This window comes from Dendrobates tinctorius, unplaced genomic scaffold, assembly GCF_039654945.1.
Source record: "Dendrobates tinctorius isolate UK_male_01 unplaced genomic scaffold, ASM3965494v1 ptg000196l, whole genome shotgun sequence".
NCBI lineage: Eukaryota > Metazoa > Chordata > Amphibia > Anura > Dendrobatidae > Dendrobates > Dendrobates tinctorius.
The window spans coordinates 17537729-17564035 of record NW_027361863.1 but is presented as its reverse complement, the minus strand read 5'-3'; the positions used below and the strand labels follow the sequence as shown (position 1 = coordinate 17564035).

The 26307-nt window shown below is 50.4% G+C and overlaps 1 protein-coding gene across 4 annotated transcripts in view; it reads right to left on the bottom strand.

Moving 5' to 3' along the window:
* Positions 1–18625: 18625 nt before the first annotated feature.
* The window catches only part of ATN1 (atrophin 1), a 42572-nt gene continuing 34890 nt past the window's right edge, over positions 18626–26307 (bottom strand). For all 4 annotated transcript variants that reach the window (XM_073552973.1, XM_073552976.1, XM_073552975.1 and 1 more), the window contains exon 10: positions 18626–21410. In XM_073552973.1, the coding sequence (XP_073409074.1) occupies positions 21377–21410 (34 nt within the window). In that variant the 3' untranslated portion in view covers positions 18626–21376. The remainder of the gene's footprint in view (positions 21411–26307) is intronic.

Here is a 26307-nt window from a genome sequence, read left to right as displayed (position 1 = left end):
TCACCAGCACCGCCACGTCACCAGCACCGCCACGTCACCAGCATCGCCACGTCACCAGCACCACCACGTCACCAGCACCGCCACGTCACCAGCACCGCCACGTCACCAGCACCGCCACGTCACCCACCACATCACCCGCCACGTCACCAGCACCGCCACCCGCCACGTCACCAGCACCGCCACGTCACCCGCCATGTCACCAGAACCGCCATGTCACCAGCACCGCCGCGTTACCCGCCATGTCACCAGCACCGCCACATCACCCGCCATGTTATCAGCACCACCACGTCACCAGCACCGCCATGTCACCAGCACCGCCACGTCACCCGCCATGTCATCAGCACCGCCACATCACCAGCACCGCCACGTCACCCGCCACGTCACCAGCACCGCCACCCGCCACGTCACCAGCACTCCCATGTCACCAGCACCTCCATGTTATCAGCACCGCCACGTCACCAGCACTGCCACATCACCAGCACCACCACATCACCACATCACCCGCCACGTCACCAGCACCGCCACCCGCCACGTCACCAGCACCGCCGCGTTACCCGCCATGTCACCAGCACCGCCACATCACCCGCCATGTTATCAGCACCACCACATCACCAGCACCGCCATGTCACCAGCACCGCCACGTCACCCGCCACGTCATCAGCACCGCCACATCACCAGCACCGCCACGTCACCCGCCACGTCACCAGCACCGCCACGTCACCAGCACCGCCACGTCACCAGCACCGCCATGTCACCCGCCACGTCACCAGCACCGCCACGTCACCAGCATCGCCACGTCACCAGCACCGCCACGTCACCAGCACCGCCACGTCACGTCACCAGCATCGCCACGTCACCAGCACCGCCATGTCACCCGCCACGTCACCAGCACCGCCACGTCACCAGCACCGCCACGTCACCAGCACCGCCACGTCACCCGCCACGTCACCAGCATTGCCACGTCACCCGCCACGTCACCAGCACCGCCACCCGCCACGTCACCAGCACCGCCACGTCACCCGCCATGTCACCAGAACCGCCATGTCACCAGCACCGCCGCGTTACCCGCCATGTCACCAGCACCGCCACATCACCCGCCATGTTATCAGCACCACCACGTCACCAGCACCGCCATGTCACCAGCACCGCCACGTCACCCGCCATGTCATCAGCACCGCCACATCACCAGCACCGCCACGTCACCCGCCACGTCACCAGCACCGCCACCCGCCACGTCACCAGCACTCCCATGTCACCAGCACCTCCATGTTATCAGCACCGCCACGTCACCAGCACTGCCACGTCACCCGCACCGCCACATCACCAGCACCACCACATCACCCGCCACGTCACCAGCACCGCCGCGTTACCCGCCATGTCACCAGCACCGCCACATCATCCGCCATGTTATCAGCACCGCCACGTCACCCGCCATGTCATCAGCACCGCCACGTCACCAGCACCGCCACGTCACCCGCCACGTCACCAGCACCGCCACGTCACCAGCACCGCCACGTCACCAGAACCGCCACATCACCCGCCATGTCACCAGCACCGCCATGTCACCAGCACCGCCGCGTCACCCGCCATGTCACCAGCACCGCCACGTCACCCGCCATGTTATCAGCACCGCCACGTCACCAGCACCGCCACGTCACCCGCCACATCACCAGCACCGCCACCCGCCACGTCACCAGCACCACATCACCCGCCACGTCACCAGCACCACCACGTCACCAGCACCGCCGCGTTAACCGCCATGTCACCAGCACCGCCACATCACCCGCCATGTTATCAGCACCACCACGTCACCAGCACCGCCACGTCACCAGCACCGCCATGTCACCCGCCACGTCACCAGCACCGCCACGTCACCAGCATCGCCACGTCACCAGCACCGCCACGTCACCAGCATCGCCACGTCACCAGCATCGCCACGTCACCAGCACCGCCACGTCACCAGCATCGCCACGTCACCCGCCACGTCACCAGCATCGCCACGTCACCCGCCACGTCACCAGCACCGCCACCCGCCACGTCACCAGCACCGCCACGTCACCCGCCATGTCACCAGAACCGCCATGTCACCAGCACCGCCGCGTTACCCGCCATGTCACCAGCACCGCCACATCACCCGCCATGTTATCAGCACCACCACGTCACCAGCACCGCCATGTCACCAGCACCGCCACGTCACCCGCCATGTCATCAGCACCGCCACATCACCAGCACCGCCACGTCACCCGCCACGTCACCAGCACCGCCACCCGCCACGTCACCAGCACTCCCATGTCACCAGCACCTCCATGTTATCAGCACCGCCACGTCACCAGCACTGCCACGTCACCCGCACCGCCACATCACCAGCACCACCACATCACCCGCCACGTCACCAGCACCGCCGCGTTACCCGCCATGTCACCAGCACCGCCACATCATCCGCCATGTTATCAGCACCACCACGTCACCAGCACCGCCATGTCACCAGCACCGCCACGTCACCCGCCATGTCATCAGCACCGCCACGTCACCAGCACCGCCACGTCACCCGCCACGTCACCAGCACCGCCACGTCACCAGCACCGCCACGTCACCAGAACCGCCACATCACCCGCCATGTCACCAGCACCGCCATGTCACCAGCACCGCCGCGTCACCCGCCATGTCACCAGCACCGCCACGTCACCCGCCATGTTATCAGCACCGCCACGTCACCAGCACCGCCACGTCACCCGCCACATCACCAGCACCGCCACCCGCCACGTCACCAGCACCACCACATCACCCGCCACGTCACCAGCACCACCACGTCACCAGCACCGCCGCGTTAACCGCCATGTCACCAGCACCGCCACATCACCCGCCATGTTATCAGCACCACCACGTCACCAGCACCGCCATGTCACCAGCACCGCCACGTCACCCGCCATGTCATCAGCACCGCCACGTCACCAGCACCGCCACATCACCAGCACCGCCACGTCACCCGCCACGTCACCAGCACCGCCACGTCACCAGCACCGCCACATCACCCGCCATGTCACCAGCACCGCCATGTCACCAGCACCGCCGCGTCACCCGCCATGTCACCAGCACCGCCACGTCACCCGCCATGTTATCAGCACCACCACGTCACCAGCACCGCCACGTCACCAGCACCGCGACGTCACCCGCCATGTCACCAGCACCGCCATGTCACCAGCACCGCCGCGTCACCCGCCATGTTATCAGCACCGCCACGTCACCAGCACCGCCACGTCACCCGCCACATCACCAGCACCGCCACCCGCCACGTCACCAGCAGCACCACATCACCCGCCATGTCACCAGCACCGCCGCGTCACCCGCCATGTCACCAGCACCGCCGCGTCACCCGCCATGTCACCAGCACCGCCACATCACCCGCCATGTCACCAGCACCGCCACATCACCCGCCATGTCACCAGCACCGCCATGTCACCCCCCACGTCACCAGCACCGCCACGTCACCAGCACCGCGACGTCACCTGCCATGTCACCAGCACCGCCATGTTATCAGCACCACCACGTCACCAGCACTGCCACATCACCCACCACGTCACCAGCACCGCCACATCACCAGCACCGCCACGTCACCAGCACCGCCACGTCACCCGCCATGTCACCAGCACTGCCACATCACCAGCACCGCCACGTCACCAGCACCGCCACGTCACCCGCCATGTCACCAGCACCGCCACCTCACCAGCACCGCCACATCACCAGCACCGCCACGTCACCCGCTACGTCACCAGCACCGCTACGTCACCCGCCATGTCACCAGCACCGCCACGTCACCAGCACCGCCACATCACCAGCACCACCACATCACAAGCACCGCCATGTCACAAGCACCGCCATGTTATCAGCACCGCCACGTCACCAGCACCGCCATATCACCAGCACCGCCACATCACCAGCACGTCACATCACCAGCACTACCATGTCACCAGTACCGCCACGTCACCTGCCATGTCACCAGCACTGCCATGTTATCAGCACCGCCACGTCACCAGCACCGCCATATCACCAGCACCGCCACGTCACCCGCCATGTCACCAGCACCGCCATATCACCAACACCACCATGTCACCAGCGCCGCCACGTCACCCGCCATGTCACCAGCACCGCCATATCACCAGCACCACCACGTCACCCGCCATGTCACCAGCACCATCACGTCACCCGCCATGTCACCAGCACCGCCACGTCACCCGCCATGTCACCAGCACCGCCATGTTATCATCACCGCCACGTCACCAGCACTGCCATATCACCAGCACTGCCATATCACCAGCACCGCCACATCACCCACCATGTCATCAGCACCGCCACGTCGCCAGCACCGCCATATCACCAGCACCACGTCACCAGCACCGCCACGTCACCCGCCATGTCACCAGCACCGCCACATCACCAGCACCGCCACGTCACCCGCCACATCACCAGCACCGCTACGTCACCGCCATGTCACCAGCACCGCCACATCACCAGCACCACCACGTCACGAGCACCGCCACGTCACCCGCCATGTCACCAGCACCGCCATGTTATCAGCACCGCCACGTCCAGGCACCGCCATATCACCAGCACCGCCACGTCACCAGCACCGCCACGTCACCAGCACTGCCACGTCACCAGTACCGCCACGTCACCTGCCATGTCACCAGCACTGCCATGTTATCAGCACAGCCACGTCACCAGCACCGCCACGTCACCCGCCACGTCACCAGCACCGCCACGTCACCCGCCACGTCACCCGCACGCCATGTCACCAGCACCGCCATATCACCAGCACCACCACGTCACCCGCCATATCACCAGCACCACCACATCACCAGCACCACCATGTCACCCGCCACATCACCAGCACCGCCACGTTACTCGCCATATCACCAGCACCGCCACGTCACCCGCACCGCCACCAGTACGCCATGTCACCAGCACCGCCATATCACCAGCACCACCACGTCACCCGCCATATCACCAGCACCGCCACATCACCAGCACCACCATGTCACCCGCCACATCACCAGCACCGCCACATCATCAGCACCGCCATGTCACCCGCCATATCACCAGCACCACCACATCACCATCACCACCATGTCACCCACCACATCACCAGCACCACCATGTCACCAGCACCGCCACATCACTAGCACCGCCACGTCACCCGCCACATCACCAGCACCGCCACATCACCAGCACCGCCACATCACCAGCACCGCCACATCACCAGCACCGCCACATCACCAGCACCACCATGTCACCCGCCACATCACCAGCACCACCACCACGTCACCAGCACCGCCACATCACCAGCACCGCCACATCACCTCACCATATCACCAGCACTGCCACGTCACCCGCCATATCACCAGTACCGCCACGTCACCCGCCATATCACCAGCACCGCCACATCACCCGCCACATCACCAGCACCGCCACATCACCAGCACCGCCACATCACTCATGTTACCAGCACCGCCACGTCACCCATGTTACCAGCACCGCCACGTCACCCGCCATATCACCAGCACTGCCACATCACCAGCACGCCACATCACTAGCACCGCCATGTCACCCGCCATATCACCAGCACTGACATGTCACCAGCACCACCACATCACCCGCCATATCACCAGCACCACCATGTCACTAGCATCGCCACATCACCAGCACCGCCACATCACCAGCACCGCCACATCACTCGCCATATCACCAGCACCACCACATCACCCACCATATCACCAGTACCGCCACGTCACCCTCCATGGTACCAGCACCACCACATCACCAGCACCGCCACGTCACTCGCCATATCACCAGCACTGCCACGTCACCAGCACGCCACATCACCAGCACCGCCATGTCACCCGCCATAACACCAGCACCACCACGTCACCCGCCAAGTCACCAGCACCGCCACGTCACCAGCACCGCCATGTCACCTGCCATATCACCAGCACCACATCATCACCAGCACCGCCACGTCACTTGCCATATCACCAGCACCGCCACGTCACCCACCACATCACCACCACATCACCACCACATCACCAGCACAGCCACATCACCAACACTGCCACGTCACCAGCACCGCCACATCACCAACACTGCCACGTCACCAGCACCACCACATCACCAACACCGCCACATCACCGGCGCCGCCATGTCACCAACACTGCCACGTCACCAGCACCGCCACATCACCAACACTGCCACGTCACCAGCACCGCCACATCGCCAACACCGCCACATCACCAGCGCCGCCATGTCACCAACACCGCCACATCACCAGCACCGCCATGTCACCCGCCATATCACCAGCACCGCCATGTCACCCGCCACGTCACCAGCACCGCCACATCACCAGCACCGCCACGTCACCCGCCATATCACCAGCACCGCCACGTCACCAGCACCGCCACGTCACCCGCCATATCACCAACACGTCACCATCACCGCCACGTCACCCGCCATGTTACCAGCACCGCCATGTCACCCACCATGTTACCAGCACCACCACATCACTCGCCATATCACCAGCACCGCCACGTCACCCGCCATATCACTAGCACCGCCACACCACCCGCCATATCACCAGCACCACCACGTCACTAACACCGCCACGTCACCCATCATATAACTAGTGCTGCCACATCACCCGCCATATCACTAGCACCGCCATTGTCACCTACCATATCACTAACATCACCACGTTACCCGTCAGTACCGCTGTAAAGGGGTGGAATGATACTATTGCCTTGCTCTTCCTATAATATCCCTGTGGTACTGCTACATGTCGCCATGTATTACCACCAAAAATCAGTGGTATTGCCACACTGTTATATGTGTTACCATTTGCTGTAAATATGTTGTGTTTCATTGTATATTGCTATGCTTTAGATAGGGAAAGTGTAGTGCACCCTTTGGACACTAGAGGGGGGCACTTTAGTATATAGAACTCTTAGTCGTATAGGGTTAAGTGTAGGAGGGGCTGCCGGGAGTTAGGCTGTGTGCACACGCTGTGGATTTTGCTGCGGTTCCGCAGCAGTTTTGGCCGCTGCGGATCCACAGCAGTTTTTGCTGCGGTGTACAGTACCATTATTCCCTATGGGAATACAAAACCGCAGTGCAGACGGTGCAGATTTTTCCGCGCGGTTTTGAAACCGCAGAAAGAATTGACATGTCAATTCTTTCTGCGGATTCCCCTGCGGTTTGCCATCTCCTCCATTGTGGAGATGAAAAACCGCAGAGCAATCCGCAGGTAAAACCGCAGGTCTTTTGACCTGCAGATTTACCTGCGGATTTTACAAAATCCACGCGGCCAAATCCGCACCCCAATCCGCAGCGTGTGCACGTACCCTTAAGGTTAGGTGAGAAGGAAGTTAGTTGAGATGGGACCAGGGTGCCTGAAGTGTCCACATGGGCAATAGGCCCAGGATGGCTCGACAGCCACGCAACCTTAAGCAGCGACAGTCCAAGTTATCCACGGCTATTGGACATCAGTATAGTGGGCCAGAGCAGTAAAGAAGATGTGGCGACTGGGACGAGACAAGCAGAAAGAATTGTCATCATGGCAAGGTTAGGCCAGGATGAAGCTGGGAAGCAGTCTAAGACGGTCCGGTTCGGATATGTGCCGTATAGAAGCGTCTGCAAAGTAGGGAAAGCTGAGGAAGCAAGTAAAGATGGATATGTTATCAATGATGTGCCAACTGTGGATATATTGTGTGAAGTTGTCAGTAAAGAAACCGTTCAAGTTACCATGGACTGTGTCTCAGTTATTGGGAGTCGCCTCGGAGAGGGACCATCGCCGCATGGGAAGTTCCCAGGGGGACCCGGACCTAAAGACGCAGGGGAAGAAGGAGAGGTGAGTATTTATTTTTTATGTATGGAGCAGTATTTGGGGTCATTATACTGTATAGAACATTATATGAGGCCATTATATACTGTATGAAGCAATATATGGGGCCATTATATAGTATTTGGAGCATTATTTGGGGCCATTATACTATATGGAGCATTATATGGGGGTCATTATACTGTAAGTAGCATTATATGAGGCCCATTATTCTTTATGGAGCATTATATGGGGCTAATATACTGTATGGAGCATTGCATGGAGCCCATTATACTGTATGGAACAATATACGGGGCCCATAATAGTGCATGGAGCAATATATGGGGCCCATAATACTGTATAGAGAACTCTGTGGTGCACATAATACTGTTTGGAGGACTGTGGTGCCCATAATACTGTTTGGAAGACTATGTGATGCCAGTAATACTGTATGGAGGACTCTGTGGTGCCCATAACACTGAATGGAGGATTTTGTGGTGTCCATAATACTGTATGGAAAACTATGTGGTGTACATAATACTGTATGGAGGACTATGTGATGTCCATAATACTGTATGGAAGACTATGTGGTGCCCATAATACTGTATGGAAGACTATGTGGTGCCCATAATACTGTATGGAAGACTATGTGGTGCCCATAATACTGTATGGAAGACTATGTGGTGACCATAATACTGTATGGAAGACTATGTGGTGACCATAATACTGTATGGAAAACTATGTGGTGTACATAATACTGTATGGAAAACTATGTGGTGTACATAATACTGTATGGAAAACTATGTGGTGTACATAATACTGTATGGAGGACTATGTGATGTCCATAATACTGTATGGAAGACTATGTGGTGCCCATAATACTGTATGGAAGACTATGTGGTGCCCATAATACTGTATGGAAGACTATGTGGTGACCATAATACTGTATGGAAGACTATGAGGTGCCCATAATACTGTATGGAAGACTATGTGATGTCCATAATACTGTATGGAAGACTATGTGGTGCCCATAATACTGTATGGAAAACTATGTGGTGCCCATAATACTGTATTGAAGACTATGTGATGTCCATAATACTGTTTGGAAGACTATGTGGTGCTCATAATGCTGTATGGAAGACTATGTGGTGCCCATAATACTGTATGGAAGACTATGTGGTGCCCATAATACTGTATGGAAGACTATGTGGTGTCCATAATACTGTATGGAGGACTGTGAGGTGCCCATAATACTATATGGAGGAGTATGTGGTGCCCATAATACTGTATGGAAAACTATGTGGTGCCAATAATACTCTTTGGGGAATACTGTAAGGGGAACTATACTGTTCGGTCTAAAATGAAAAGTCTGTAGTCACTCTGTGGCACACTATAGGGCCCGTGAGTCAGGGGAGCTTGAGCCAGCGCTGGTACCAGCCCTCCTCAAATACTCGCCTCTCCCCGTATCTTCAGTATATTCAGCATCTTCTGACTCTCTGTGACGTCTCAGGGCAGAGGGCACAATGATGTCACTACCACGCGCTCTCTGGCAAGCAGTGCAGAGTGCCAAAAGACACTGAGGAGACCGGAGCTGCAGGGAATTAGGAGAGGTGAGTATTTGATTATGTATTTTTTATATGCGGAGCACTATATGGGGCCATTATACTGTATGAAGCATTATATGGGGCCATTATACTGTATGGAGCCTTATATGGGGCCATTATACTGTATGGAGCATTATATGGGACCATTATACTGTATGGATCAATATATGGGGCCATTATATACTATATAGAGCATAATATGGGGCAATTATACTGTATGACGCAATATATGTGGCCATTATATACTGTATGGAGCATTATATGGGGCATATTATACTGTATGGAGCATTTTATGGGGCTCATTGTACCGAATTGAGCAATATATGTGGCCCATAACAGTGTATGGAGCAATATATGGGGCCCATAATAGTGTTTAGAGGACTAAGTGATGCCCATGGATCACCCCCAGGGCCTATGTGAATTACGCGGTATCGGGCTGGTGTCTTAGAGGGATGTGTCGAGGTGGCAGTGACCCCGGTCCGTGGCCCTGAGTGTCCATGTAAAATATGAGGATTGATGCGGAATTAAGTTTAGGTGTAGATAAGTTCGTGATGCCACCTGTGGTATCTGGTCAGAGGCGACCGGTGCTGCAGTGCAGAACCTCTGGGACAGATGGTGGGATGCAGCAGAGGTGTAATAGCTCTCCACAGGCAGAGCTGTAGTCCCAGGGCAGCTGTGGTAGATGTTGAGATGGTGTGGTGTTCAGGTAATGGATGTAGCAGTGCTGAAAGTTTGACAGAAGGCAAAGACACAGCTGAATGCGGATCCAAAGCTTTACTCACTGTTTTCTGATGCCCACAGGTGCCCGCTTCCGTGCCATGTCTTCCAGGTGAGGGGCTCAATCAACTTCCAGGTAAATGGAGTACACCTTTCCAGCATTCCCTTCAATATGTGCCCTTCCTGGACATCTCCTTTCTTGCGCTAATCTGAAGTACTTGCAGTTCTGAATTACACTCAAGTTCCCCCTTTTTGTCTATTACTTAGAACTCTACTTGCGTGACAGGCAGCTGTAGTCTTCTTCAGGGACCGCTTACAATCATGTCCCGGCTCACACACACATTGCTACTGTGTCGTCGAGTCTTAGTTGGGAATAGAGCATTTACAGCTGCTATTTCTCTGGTTTCTGCTGTAGGATCATTAGTATCCACACAGCCTCGGATACCGGGCTTAAGCTTAGGGAAAGGCTGTGCTCTAGCCACAGTCCCCCAGCTCTCCTTCACACATCCCATTCCTGTCCCCTCCCGGGAACTTCTCTCCTCTCCTTCCTATCAGTTCTCCCACTCTCTACAAAACTAAACTCCACCCACCTCCCAGCACCCTTCATGAACCAAGCTGGGGTCATATAGGGTGCCCTGCTGTTCTAAGGTGCCTGTCCTGGGTGCAGGTACTGGAGTCTGGTCAGGTGTCCCCATCTTACCTGGGTAGTGGGATACCTCCTCAGGAGGAGGTGCAGTACCTCTGTGGTGACTGAAACCTCAGGGGCGCCACACCCATAATATTATATGGAAGACTATGTGGTGCGCTGCAAGGATTTCTGAGCTATTGTAGAATTTACAATATATATCACTTATGTAATGTAAGAAGTACAGTAAGTGAAATCTTTGGCATTGTACTATACCTATATTTCTTACCTGTGCATCATGAATCATGGTATGTGTTAAAGTGGCCCACTGAGACTCTATGGCCCACTGTCCATGATACCTGGAGCCGGCCCTGTCCTGACCGCTCCCAGTACTGATCCTTGTGTTCCCCACAACTCCCATTATAGATCCTTGTGATTCCCACTACCCCCAGTACTTATTCTGTTGGTCAACACTGCTCCCATAATAGATCATTGTGATTCCCACTATTCCCAGTACTGATCCTTGTGGTCCCAACTGCTCCCAGTACAGATGCTTATAGTTCCCACTGCTCCCAGCACAGATCCTTATTGTTCCCACTGTTCCCAGCACAGATCCTTGTGGTCCCCACTGCTCCCAGTACAGATCCTTCTGGTCTCCACTGCTCCCAGTACAGATCCTTGTGGTCCCCAATGCTCCCAGTACTGATCCGTAGGATTCCCACTGCTCCCAGTACAGATCTTTGTGGTCCCCCACTGCTCTCAGTACAGATCTTTGTGATTCCCACTGCTTTCAGTATAGACCCTTGTGATTCCCATTGCTCCCAGTACAGATCCTTGTGGTTCCCACTGGTCCCAGTACTGATCTTTGTGGTTCTCATTGTTCCCAGTACAGATCCTTGTGGTTCCCACAGCTCTCAGTACAGATCCTTGTGGTTCCCATTGCTTCCAGTACAGATCCCTGCGGTCCCCACTGCTGACTTTATCCCATTTAGAGAATGTACCGTTTATGATGACTCTTTGTTTCCTGTCATTTTGCCAATTCCTTACCATCTGCATATAGTTTCCCCTAGTCCTGGCTTCTGTAGCTTCAGTATAATGCTGCTATGTAGCACAGGTTGAAATGCCTTTGCAAAGTCCAGATAATGACATCATCCGCATTAACAACATCCGGATTTCCTTATAGAAACTCAACATGTTGGTTAGACACAACCTATCTTTCATGAATCTGTAGGGGGTGGACTAACCTATGGACCTGTCTGAGATGGGAAGAACATGTAAAGGATGATGTGCACTATGCTTTATTGTATATGTATGGTTAACAGCTGGGAATTAGTGCAGGACGACGTAGTACCGGATTTTGGCCACAAGATGGAGACAGAGAGCAATGAGAAAATGACTCAACAGCAGGCCTTAGGGCAGGGAAACTGTATAGTCATGGTGGGTGGAGTTACGGGACTGGGAAGGGGATTTCCAGAAAGAGGAGATATAAGGAAGGAGAGTCCCAGGGGGCAGGGCAGAGAGACACCCAGGAGGAAGAGAGAAGTGGGAAGAGCTCAGGAGAAGACGGAGATAGGTGAAGCTCAGGAAGGATAGAGGAGAGCCAGAAACGGTGACTCGGAGAGTGGGGTGGCCCTGAGAAGGCTGCCGCAGGAAGGGACGGCAGTGACTGACGGAAGGTTTGGGGTACCGGACGGCTGGGACACCGAAGAGTGAGTAGGTGTACAGCGGGCAGACTCAGCCAGGGGGAAGCGCTGGGGAGGGCAGCCACAGTGAAAGAACCCGGAGGGTCTTGGCCAATAGTAGCAGAAGAAAGGTGACAGGTACCCAGGCCAGGGAACAGAAGTTGTTGGGTCTGCTATGGATGTCAAGAGGACACCGAATAAAGTTTGGACCTGATTGGATTTCTGCCTCTGCCTCCAGTCTGTTACGCAGCCGAAAGGGACCACCCCCCCTAGTCGGCAAACGTACCTACAAATCCAAGCTGGTTGTCAGTTATTATATAATTCTCTGCAATATACTGTATCTCTGCAGGTCAACTTTTATGATGCCCTCAAAAACTTTGCACACTACTGATGTCAGGCTTACCGGACGGTAGTAACCTGGATCCGCCTTCTTGCATTTCTTAAATATCAGAACCACATCAGCCATCTTCCAATCCTGTGGCACCACCCCTGTTACAAGAGAGTCTAAGAATATGTCAATTACTGAGCTCAGCTCCCTTAGTATCCATGGATGAATCCCATCTAGCCTGGGGGAATTGTCAATATTTAATTTGCTTAGACACAAACATACTTCTCCTTGTGTTAGTTATACTGGGTGGTGAACTTCAATTTCTGTCTTGCTGAATGATGCCCATCAGATTTTTTTTTTTTTGCATTAATATATCAGAGGTTTGGAATTATTATTTCAGAATCGAAAATAATTATTTAGTTTTTCTACAGATTGCACAAAAAAAAACCTCACCACATATAGAGTGTAAGTGCCTTTTCACTTTATTCCAACCCCCCCTCCGCGCGTTACACCGCTGGCCGTGCAGAGTCATCGTGCAAAGGCGCAAGAGGAGGCGGAGAGTACAAAAGGGGTGGGGCTTGGGTGGATGAAGGAGTGTAATATCCATATATATTTGTACAGTTATATTCCAAAGGCTCTCGCTCTCCCCCATCTCTCTCTCACACAAACATATGTACATATACAAGGCCACACCCATATGTACAAATACACTCCTCTCTCAGATATAAATACAGGGTTTACAGTCATGCTCTCTACTTACATACGTCATTTATAAAATGAGGAGTAGAGAAGGTTTATATGTTTTACTTCATAGCTGAATATATGAAAGACTCTCATCCATAGGTGGAGATGATGAACATCGCATACTTATATATACGTCCAAGCTCTCGCCATCTTTTTTCATCTCTATACATTTATACTAAGGTAAAAGAAAATACATCAAAGGACCAAAACATAAACAACTGGACATATATATATATACAGTACAGACCAAAAGTTTGGACACACCTTCTCATTCAAAGAGTTTTCTTTATTTTCATGACTATGGAAATTGTAGATTCACTCTGAAGGCATCAAAACTATGAATTAACACGTGGAATTTTATAATTAACAAAAAAGTGTGAAACAACTGAAAATATGTCTTGTATTCTAGGTTCTTCAAAGTAGCCACCTTTTGCTTTGATTACTGCTTTGCACACTCTTGGCATTCTCTTGATGAGCTTCAAGAGGTAGTCACCGGAAATGGTCTTCCAACAGTCTTGAAGGAGTTCCCAGAGATGCTTAGCACTTGTTGGCCCTTTTGCCTTCACTCTGCGGTCCAGCTCATCCCAACCTATCTCGATTGGGTTCAGGTCTGGTGACTGTGGAGGCCAGGTCATCTGGTGTAGCACCCCATCACTCTCCTTCTTGGTCAAATAGCCCTTACACAGCCTGGAGGTGTGTTTGGGGGTCATTGTCCTGTTGAAAAATAAATGATGGTCCAACTAAACGCAAACTGGATGGAATAGCATGCCGCTGCAAGATGCTGTGGTAGCCATGCTGGTTCAGTATGCCTTCAATTTTAAATAATTCCCCAACAGTGTCACCAGCAAAGCACCCCCACACCATCACACCACCTCCTCCATGCTTCACGGTGGGAACCAGGCATGTAGAGTCCATCCGTTCACCTTTTCTGCGTCGCACAAAGACACGGTGGTTTGAACCAAAGATCTGAAATTTGGACTCATCAGACCAAAGCACAGATTTCCACTGGTCTAATGTCCATTCCTTGTGTTCTTTAGCCCAAACAAGTCTCTTCTGCTTGTTGCCTGTCCTTAGCAGTGGTTTCCTAGCAGCTATTTTACCATGAAGGCCTGCTGCACAAAGTCTCCTCTTAACACTTGTTGTAGAGATGTGTCTGTTGCTAGAACTCTGTGTGGCATTGACCTGGTCTCTAATCTGAGCTGCTGCGATTAACCTGCGATTTCTGAGTCTGGTGACTCGGATGAACTTATCCTCCGCAGCAGAGGTGACTCTTGGTCTTCCTTTCCTGGGGCGGTCCTCATGTGAGCCAGTTTCTTTGTAGCGCTTGATGGTTTTTGCCACTGCACTTGGGGACACTTTCAAAGTTTTCCCAATTTTTCAGACTGACTGACCTTCATTTCTTAAAGTAATGATGGCTACTCGTTTTTCTTTACTTAGAATTTGTATTATGGCAAGAAAAAAATCAGCTAACAGTCTGTTCAGTAGGACTATCAGCTGTGAATCCACCAGACTTCTGCACAACACAACTGATGGTCCCAACCCCATTTATAAGGCAAGAAATCCCACTTATTAAACCTGACAGCGCACACCTGTGAAGTGAAAACCCATTTCCGGGTGACTACCTCTTGAAGCTCATTAAAAGAATGCCAAGAGTGTGCAAAGCAGTAATCAAAACAAAAGGTGGCTACTTTAAAGAACCTAGAATATAAGACATATTTTCAGTTGTTTCACACTTTTTTGTTAATTATATAATTCCACATGTGTAAATTCACAGTTTTGATGCCTTCAGAGTGAATCTACAATTTTCATAGTCATGAAAATAAAGAAAACTCTTTGAATGAGAAGGCGTGTCCAAACTTTTGGTCTGTACTGTATATATATATATATATATATATATACACACACACACACAAACATGCTTTAATCCCCCTCCCCAGGTCCAGCACTGAGTCTCCGATGCTGTGTCTGCAGTGCTGACATCATGTCGGCAGTGACATCAGCGATACCACCTGTGACCTTCCAAACGCAAAACTAACGACTAAAAGTCTGTACAATAAAAAAAAAACTAATAATAATAAGCAAAAAATACCCTCGGACTTTAACGTCAGAGGTGGGAATACCCCTTTATGGTATCTACAGGGTATCTCCGATCTATGTGATTACACCTACCTCAAAAATAGAGCCCAGTGCGTGTTTTGTTATTTTTGGGGTTCCCATAAAAGTGAATTAAGAGAGTCACATTTCTGACCACAGTGACGCAAGTAAGGGCTCCATTCTCAAGACCAGCGCGTGTCCTGGATTGCGTGACCATGGGAGTAACTGTTAGATCTAGCAGTGGATAATCATATAGACGTTAGATGCGGGACCCAGGCTGTGGCACCAAATGACCACAATTGTGAAAACTTAAGAAAAAAAAAAAAAAAACAGCATCCCCTAACTGTGAGAGGAGATCCAGATAGTAGGAGTTTCCCAAAGACAATCCCTTCTTGCAATAGAAATTCTGGTGTGGTTCTTCTTTAAAATAGATCTGTCACCAGATATTACAATAAGAGTTTCCTACATTATTAAACAGATCTCATAGACCCAGAGAGGCTGGTGTACTGGCTTTTAAAATTCCCATCAGAATATCTACCGGTACTTCAATAAAGGTAAGCATTTTCAGATTCCAGTTAGATCTGGATACCTAAAATGTTAACTTTAATATTATGCACAAAGCTTTCCTGAAGGATTGTGTAAGCCATTCTAACATGGATTTCCAAAGTAAGTCCACCGGCATCATCAAGTCTAAAAAAAAATCTATTTAATAATGTGAAACACTGATACTGTGCAATCTGGTGACATAGAAAATATTTATTCCTATCACTCGATATTAAATTCAATACGGCATAAGAGGGACTTTAATTACCACCAATAGGTGGCCTTTATAAAGGGTGAAAAGATTTATGTACCTGGAAATGAGATGAGGGGGTCCTCGACCAAGAACATATTTGTTGATTTCCCTTACCTCATATGTAGGGGTAGGAAAATTCAGCAAGTAGTCCCTTTTTTGGTCCACTATGTAGCAACCGTGGGAGGGGACTCTTCAAAATACATATGGAATAAACCCAACCTCTTTGTCCAAGGCTTAAAAAAATTAAAAAACAAAAGAATAAAATAAATACTTTGAAAAAATTACCAAAATATTGTGTCATTTAGTAAAAACATAAATGATGCAAAAATGCGAAATAAACATGTCATGTCACCTTTTCACGAGGGTTTATTTTTGTCGCTGAGCATCTCAGATCTCAAAATTGGAGATATAAATCCATCAATTTCTGAGATTTAAAACGATGGAAAAGCCAGAGCAGCGGGTATCCTATATAAGCACCAAGGCCCATTCATTCTGAGAACTGGACTGTTGCTTCATGGGGATGGCATTATTAATGAATTAAAAAAAAAAATCTGGTTACTAAATCAGGGTCAAAGAAAGAAAAGTTTGGAGTTAAAAGGTACCAAGATATTTTTCCTCTTCTTTGCTGTCAGACAATGTCAAATTAGCATTGAGGTTCACGCAAAGTATCTATAGATACATACACTATTAATCAGATATTGGTAAGAATACTATTAATTATTTTTAAAAATCTGATTATTAATGCTGGGTCAGAGACGGAAAGGTTTGGAGTTAAAAGGACAACGTCAAACCAGCTTTGAGGTTCACGCTAAGTAGCTATAGATACATACACCATTATTCAGATATTGATAAGAATACTACTAATTATTAAAAAAATTCTGATTAATGCAGAAATCTCTCTCTGTCTCTCTCTATATATATATATACACATATATATATATATATATACACATATATATATATATATATACACACACATACTTATACTTTCAGCCTCTGAAACGTTCCTTCTTAAGGGCTTCATACACATTAGATTAACGAGGGCTAAGGCTACTTTCAGACTTATGTTATGAGGCGCAGCGCAGGGCCGCCGCTAAGCTCTGCCCCTGGCTGCGCCTCCTCCGGTCAGCTCCTCCTATGGGCGCATGACGCTGCATGCGACCAGCATACCCTATATTTAGCGTTGGATACGCTGGCCGTGCGCTGGTCTGCTTTTGCTGGCGCATGCGTCCTTTTGGCGCTGCGCCGAGCGCACAAAAATGCAACACGTTGCGTTTGGCGCACGTCGGCGCAGCGCCAAAAGGGTGCAGGTGCCGGCAAAAGCAGACCAGAGCACGGCCAGCGTATCCAACGCTAAATATAGGGTATGCCGGTTGCATACAGCGTCATGCGCCCATAGGAGGAGCTGACCGGAGGAGGCACAGCCGGGGGGGGGGGAGCTTAGAGGTGGCCCTGCGAGTCTGAAAGTAGCCTAAAACTGCCGATACTGCCAACAGTCTAATCTATATGAAGACCTCCCGACTATTCCCGTGACAAATTATGTCGGGGGAGACAAGAATCTGGCACGACCAATTCCGGACTGCGGATCCTTTTGTTCTCTATGAGATAGGCCACCTCTCTCGTAGAGAATATAGGAGCTGTGTATACGAGAAAATGATCGGCAGAACCAGCATTTTACATTAGTCAGATATTAAAAAGGAACTATTTCTGACCAAAGTCTGAGAATGGGCCGGCCTGGAATAATCTGATTAATAAACACAGGAAGAGACAATAATCTGAGACAGACTGGTTGCTACGGATACACGTCCAGCCTTTTATACGTCCTTTCTTAGATTGTCTCGTTCTGCCCTATTAATCAGATTTCATTAAAAATACAACTAATTTTAAGAATAATTTGATTAACAATACAAAAATAATTGGGCATGAGACGGACCGGTTGCTATGGATACACACCCATTCTTTTATACAGTTTTTCTCAAATTTCTCAGATATTGAGAAAATTTGTCTCTGACCCTAGGGAATGGAAGGGGCAGGATGGCTAATACCATATTTGCCCCTCTCTCCTGCCCTGTTAATCAGGTTTAGGTAAAAACATTAATCATTTTTTTGAATAATCTGATTAGTAAGGCAAACTGAGATGGGGATCTGAGACAGACTAGAGATACACTGCGTGCGGTAGCTACAGACTTTTATATGTTGGGGTCAGGCAACACATTTGTTTTTCTCAGAGGAAAAAAATGAAATATTTACTTCCATAAAACATATATAGATAGATAATATAGGAAAGGGAAAAATACACTGGTCATGAACTGCAGAAGGCATAGCCACAGATATAATCTATACGCGGGGATCAAATATATGTATATACAAGCAAGAAAAATGTCAGCCATAACTGGTATATACATCAAAATATATACGTACACACTCGAACATACTTGACCCTAAAAAGGCCGTTCTCACCGTTATATACAGGTTTACATTACTCTCTTATAGACTCACGCTAATATATATACAAATTGACAAGAACGGGCATCCTCGCTCACATACGGGTATATACAAGGTAAACTAGAGTCACTCACACCTATATATATGTACATCCATACACGGGTATATACAGACTACGGGGCAACGAGGTCCACGGGTGACGATTTAGTTCAGCTGACCAATCAACTAATTGTTACATGATGATGTCATCATCCCGATGATTAGCGGGGACAAATGACATCACAGGAAAGCTGACCATAAGGAGTTAATGGTTACCCATCCGTGGTCTAAAATATATAGATTGATCAGAACTACCTAATAGATAGTCTGACCTTGTTGCCCATAGCAACCAGTCAAGACTAAACTTCCTCTGATAGGTCACTTTGGGAAACAAGGACAGTCTTGCTGTTAGACAGTTTATATACACTAGAACCACCGGGTCTATAGATTGATTAAAACTGTCTAAAAGGAAAAAAAAACAGTGTTTGTTGGCATGCCCTTGTGAAATATATCTACCTAAAATGACCGCAACCTTTAGCAAAACGTAATTGTAAAATGGTCATTGTTGAGAACAGTTTACAAAATGGCGACTAGACACAGTAGGCCTCATGTATCAAACCTGGTTGTGGCCCATAGCATCCAATCACAGTACAGCTTTCACTTAACCACAGCTAGTTTAAAAATGAAAGCTAAGCCCTGATTGGTTGCAAAGACAGCCTTTCCTTTACACAGTTTTGGTAAACAAGGCCTGCTGTGTCCAGCAGCCATTTTGTAAACTGTCCTCCACAAGCATACACAGCGGGCCGTAATTATCAAACTTTCTATAATAAAGACTGTCTTTGAAATTGACAGCAACCAATCAGAGCTCAGCTTTCATTTTTAAAACAGCGGTTTTAAAATGAAAGCTGCGCTGTAAGTGGTTACTATGGGCAACAACTCTGTTTTAGGATACTTTGGATAAATGAGGCCCACTGTGTGTAGCAGCCATTTTGTAAACTGATAGCAATAGCAACCATTTCACAAGTGACCTACACTTCCCCAAACTCCTTTCCCAATATGTACTTGATGTAATAATAATAATATTAGCAAATACCTCCAATTAGGAGTGTAGTATAGTTCTTATGATTCCCTATGTCGCTTACCTCATGTACAGGACATTGCAGAAGCTTAGGAATTCATGGTTACGACCACTAGCAACTAACTGTCACTATATAAGTGGTCGGGAACCATGGCTACCTAAGCGGATGCAATGCCCTGCACATGGGGTAAGAGACAGCGAATCTGGAAACTGTACCACATTTCTAATATTATCTCTATTACACCTACTACATATTGAGATAGAACCTTGGAGATGGGAATACCCCTTTAAGGCAGCCATTTTGTCACATGTTGCATTCATTTAAGGATGGCAGCCATTTTAGGTACAAAATGTCTCACAAGTAACAATATTAGGGGGCGTTTTTGCTACAAACTGAAAAAATAAAAATAATATGGAAGCCATAGACTTAAAAGAACACAGAGACATGGGAACCGCACCAGCTTTAGTGATAAAATGGCCCCTGTCGTGTTGTAATTGCGTTTCTCATCGGTCAGGTGACCGTAGCCGCCATCTGTGTACCTGTGCCTCAGCGCGGACATTCAATTATAATATCAGACAGACGGACGCGTGCGGGGGGAGAGCCAAGCTCAGTCACATCCAGACGAACAATCAGTGACACATTACATACAAAAAAAAAAAATCATGTCCATTAGATGTCAGGATTATGGAGCAAGCGGTCTCTGTCTATAACTACGTGGTCTCACGATTGCAGGATGTCTCTCTGCGGGGAAGGAAATCTCTATGTATGTGTGTCACGTAAAAGGAATCTCACTGATACTATCCTATGATGTCTCTTTCGCATAGGAAGTGGTGTCTCTTTTGCAGAAGGCATTGGCCTCTGTCACAAGTGCTGCCGTCAGTCGTGGGGCTGTCTCTATCTTAGTCTACAGAAGTGCTCACAGTGTACTTCCCGCGAGAGGGTCATGGACTGTCACAGGACGTCTCCGGTGTTACAGGGCATCTCTTTCTACATAAGGATCTCATTATGTTCAAGGTGCAGTGCGTCAGTGAAGGGCTGTCTCACTGTAATGGGGTGTCTATATTTCCAGGAGAATCGCTCTCTTAGGAACATCGGGGGGCTTGTTTTCCACATGTTTTCTCACTCTCACGAGATGTCACGGATACAGTATGTCTCTTGGCACAGATTCAGTATCCAATATCGTACAGTCTCCAATATTTTATTGAAGCATGTCTCTCTTGCTACCATCTTTTGGGATTTTTTTCTTTTTGGTCGCGATAAATATTACTCCCTTTTCGGGCAGCAGAGTCACAGAGCTGTGATGTCATCCTGTCTCGTCCAATCAGAAGCTTGCGATGAGTGAGATGGCCTCTGACTTCATTACAGGGTTTTATCAGTTTCTTTCTTCAAGTGACTGTAAAAAGGATGGCACAAACTTTAAAAACAGGTTTGTTTAGTTTTAGTTTCTGCACCTACTTTTTAGAAAAATCTGATTAATAAGGCATTCATTATCGGAGATAGGACAAGTGCCGGCATCCCCACCAAACACCCCTGGGCAGATATCACTGGCTGGCCCATGGTGGTCTGACTATAGATTCTTTATACTGGGGAAGCTGGCATTGGAGGAGGGTAAATTGGGACTCCGACCTGTACCGGCCATCCCAGGCAAGTGCCCATGGTATCTGTCCAAATTTTCATTGGCAACATTCGTCACACATGTTGGGGCACAATGCAAGAGTAAAGCGGGCTCAGGAGCTGACCACCCTCCAAACCGTGTGGGTGCCGGCGAGCACTAGCTCTGATCACAGCAGCTTAACCTCTTAAGTGCCACTGTAATTCGTGTCTGCGGTATTTAAAGAGGTTTGAAATGTTGGGATGGTGTTCCTTCTGATTACCATCAACACCCCTGCATTACAATTGCAGGGTGGCATTGTCAGCCAATGGGTGTGCCCCTCTGTCCGCCATGTTTTTGCCCAGTGGTTAGGCGTCCAACTAGACTGGCAGTTTTACAATATACTGCAATAATATCTTATTGCAGTACATTGCACAAACGATCAGGTGGTCACATGATCAATTGTTCAAGGGACGATTAAAAAAGAAATGTAGAAAGAAAAAATGAAAAAATATATAAACTGTATATATATATATATATATATATATATATATATATATATATATATACACACATACATACACACACACACAAACACATACATATATTATATATATATATATATATATATATATAGTAGGGATTCTACTCGCTTAGGTGCGACGGGAGACAACCAGGAGGCACGTTCCTTTTAAAAGTTCACAGGGTTTATTGCTTCATAACCCATAAACCAGCACATAACATAAGGAATAGCCTTTAGCTCAGGTGAAAGCAAGTATAAGTGTCCATGATTTCAGGCTCAGTCCTGGAGCCTCGGCAAAACACAGGAGGCTTATCCCTCCTCACATACAGCCAATATCCACAGGCCTCACCGGGTCAGCAGCCTCAGCACGTGGTCTTCAGGAAGGTAGCACACCTTCCTCCACATAGGCCTGCCGGGACCTTCCACATGGCCCAATCAGATCCATGCACTCTCTCTCATGTGACCTACTCTGGTTACCTTATATCAGTGGTCCCCAACCTTTTTTGCACCAGGGACCGGTTTCAAGCAAGACCATTCTTCCATGGCCCGGCAGGGCGGGGATGGAGGTGTGGCAGGGGCGGGGCTTTGGTCATAAGGGGGCGGGGCTATGTACACGGTTGTAGTGTAGCAGTGCATACTTATAATTAAATAACATTTATAATGTGACTCAACTCACCATAGGTTTTGAATGAGTGCTCCATCACCCCCTTCTCCCCATCAATGCCTTCACCCCATCACTCCCTTCTCCCCATCATTGCCTTCACCCCATCACTCCCTTCTCCCCATCATTGCCTTCACCCCATCACTCCCTTCTCCCCATCATTGCCTTCACCCCATCACTGCCATCTCTCCATCATTGCCTTCACCCCATCACTCCCTTCTCCCCATCATTGCCTTCACCCCATCACTCCCTTCTCCCCATCATTGCCTTCACCCCATCACTCCCTTCTCCCCATCATTGCCTTCACCCCATCACTCCCTTCTCCCCATCATTGCCTTCACCCCATCATTGCCTTCACCCCATCACTGCCTTCACCCCATCACTGCCTTCACCCCATCACTGCTGTCTCCCCATCATTGCCTTCACCCCATCACTCCCCTCTCCCCATCATTGCCTTCACCCCATCATTGCCTTCACCCCATCACTTCCTTCTCCCCATCATTGCCTTCACCCCATCACTCCCCTCTCCCCATCATTGCCTTCACCCCATCACTCCCCTCTCCCCATCATTGCCTTCACCCCATCACTCCCCTCTCCCCATCATTGCCTTCACCCCATCACTGCCGTCTCTCCATCACTCCCCTCATGGCCTTCTCCTCATGTCCCCATCTCCTCCAGGGCCAGGCTACACAAACACAGACCAACACACACACACATTATACACACACACACATTATACATACACACACACACACACACCACCTCTCTCCTCTCACCTGCCCGCCACCCGCGCTTCCTCGCTCTGACACAGTAGCGGCGCGCTCCTCTCTGTGTCAGTCAGAGACAGGAAGCGCGGGCGGCGGGCAGGAAGCTGGACGCAGTGGACGGGTCCTTGCAGCTCCGCTCCTGCTATTCCCTCTTGCAGGCAGCGGACCTGCTTGATCGCTCCCTGGCCGCCGCTAAGAACTGCTGCGCGCCGCCCCAGCCCCCGCTACGCCACTGACCGCCCCTGGCTCCCCTTGTGTCCGCGGACCGGCAAGGGCACTGCAGCGGCCCGGTGCTGGGCCGCGGACCGGCGGTTGGGGACCCCTGCCTTATATGGTCCGTAGCCACGCCCACCGGGTCACATGGCTATGACCTCATCACAGCTCCTTCAAGCATTCATACACATATACTTTATTATGACACTCTTAAACACACCCCTGGGTGGATTTGTAGATAGCTCTCGCTGACACAGTGTAACAACAGCTCAGCAGTGCCTCTGCTGATCAGCACATAAGCAAGCCTTCATCTCAAGGCCATCTACCTTGAGATACATAACAATCCTTCAGCATCCTATACCCATTACTACAATGGATATAACTGTAGGCCCGTCCTGGGACACCCACACAGCGCCCCCTAGCAGACATAGTGGTCACATACGTCATCAAACACAACAAAGTCTCGTCCCCTCTCAAAGGTATGCACTATGTTTGGTGGCATACTACCACCTTGACACTTCCCCTTTGTCATCCCAATCATAACTCTGTCCACCATATAATCCACAATGACCCCATGGTCACAGTGAACCCTGTCGTTTTTCTCGGTCAGAGATAAAACGAGAGGAGTTCCTGTCAGAGTCACCTGGCTCTTTGAGTCCAGCCTACCAGGGACTCCTGCCCGGTGCAGCATCACAGTACACACCTGTGACCCATCGTTATCAGGAAAATACATGCCGCACTCCTCAAAACTCATACACACACACACTGCGGTTCTCCAGACATACCCACTGAGGTAACCAGTGCTGCCGTTTCCTGAACCTGCCCAATTTGGGTCGCCGCCCCCTCCTGGGACTCCACGCCTTTTTGGGTTACCACACCAATTTGGGTCACCGCCCCCTTTTGGGCCTCCACCCCCTTTTGGGCTACCACCCCAATTTGGGTCACCGCCCCCTTTTGGGACTCCACCCCCTTTTGGGCTACCACCCCAATTTGGGTCACCGCCCCCTTTTGGGACTCCACCCCCTTTTGGGTTACCACTCTAATTTGGGTCACCGCCCCTTTTGGGACTCCACCTCAATTTGGGTCACCTCCCCCTTCTGGGACTCCACCCCTTTCTGGGCTACCACCCCGATTTGGGCCACTGCCCCCTTCCGGGATTTCCCCATGACTGTTCTGCAGAACTTCTTATGCCACAGTTCACACAGTACAGTTTATGTCTTTTTGGGCTGGTACTGGCCCTTTAAGCACGACACCACACCAGTTCCTTCTGGCGCTGCCACAGCTCCTGCTGTCACAAATCACCGGCACCACTGGTTGCTGTTCACACACAGCAGCTGGTGTCCTCTTGTAACCCCACCGAGTTACCAGAAACCGCTTGTCCCCTTCGTAACCCCGCCAAGTTACCGGAAGCCGATTGTCTCCTTCGTAGCCCCGCCGAGTTACAGCAAGCCGCTTGTCACCTTTTTGACTCCCACTGAGCCACCACAGGCTGAGTTGAGAAAAGGAAAAAAAAACACACCACACAAAACTCACATGTCCTGTCTGTGTGCTATTCAGGACGTACCGTCTCCGCCTGAGACCGTCCAACACACAGGGCGCATCGGGTGCTATTCAGGGAGCCGACCCTCCTCCCAGGGTTTCCCAACACACCGGCCTCACCAGGTCCAGGGGCTTAGCGGGTGCTCTTCAGGACATCCGTCTCTGCCTCAGACTGCCCAACACTCACGCCTCACCAGGTCCAAGGTCTTACCACGTGCTCCAGGGAGACGATTCTTCTCTTAGAATCTCCCAGCACTGACCCTCCAGGACCTTGCTCACTGAACCCCCTAGGTACACAGTCTTTATCACTGACCCCGGTCAGTACAACACAGACTCCTGTCTGTTCCCGGATGCCTCTTCTCCTCAGAGCTATCCCACAAATCTCAATACAGTCACTTTCTCTGACCTCGGTCAGTATTACTCACGATTTTCCAGACCGTCTGCTCTCCTGCCTCAGAGCCGCCAGTACGGCAACATGTGCTTCTTGGAACCGCTGCCCGCAGTCTGTCACCAATTGTAGGGATTCTACTCGCTTAGGTGCGACGGGAGACAACCAGGAGGCACGTTCCTTTTAAAAGTTCACAGGGTTTATTGCTTCATAACCCATAAACCAGCACATAACATAAGGAATAGCCTTTAGCTCAGGCGAAGGCAAGTATAAGTGTCCATGATTTCAGGCTCAGTCCTGGAGACTCAGCAAACACAGGAGGCTTATCCCTCCTCACATACAGCCAATATCCACAGGCCTCACCGGGTCAGAAGACTCAGCACGAGGTCTTCAGGAAGGTAGCACACCTTCCTCCAAATAGGCCTGCCGGGACCTTCCACATGGCCCAATCAGATCCATGCACTCTCTCTCATGTGACCTACTCTGGTTACCTTATATGGTCCGTAGCCACGCCCACCGGGTCACATGGCTATGACCTCATTACAGGTCCTTCAAGCATTCATACACATATACTTTATTATGACACTCTTAAACACACCCCTGGGTGG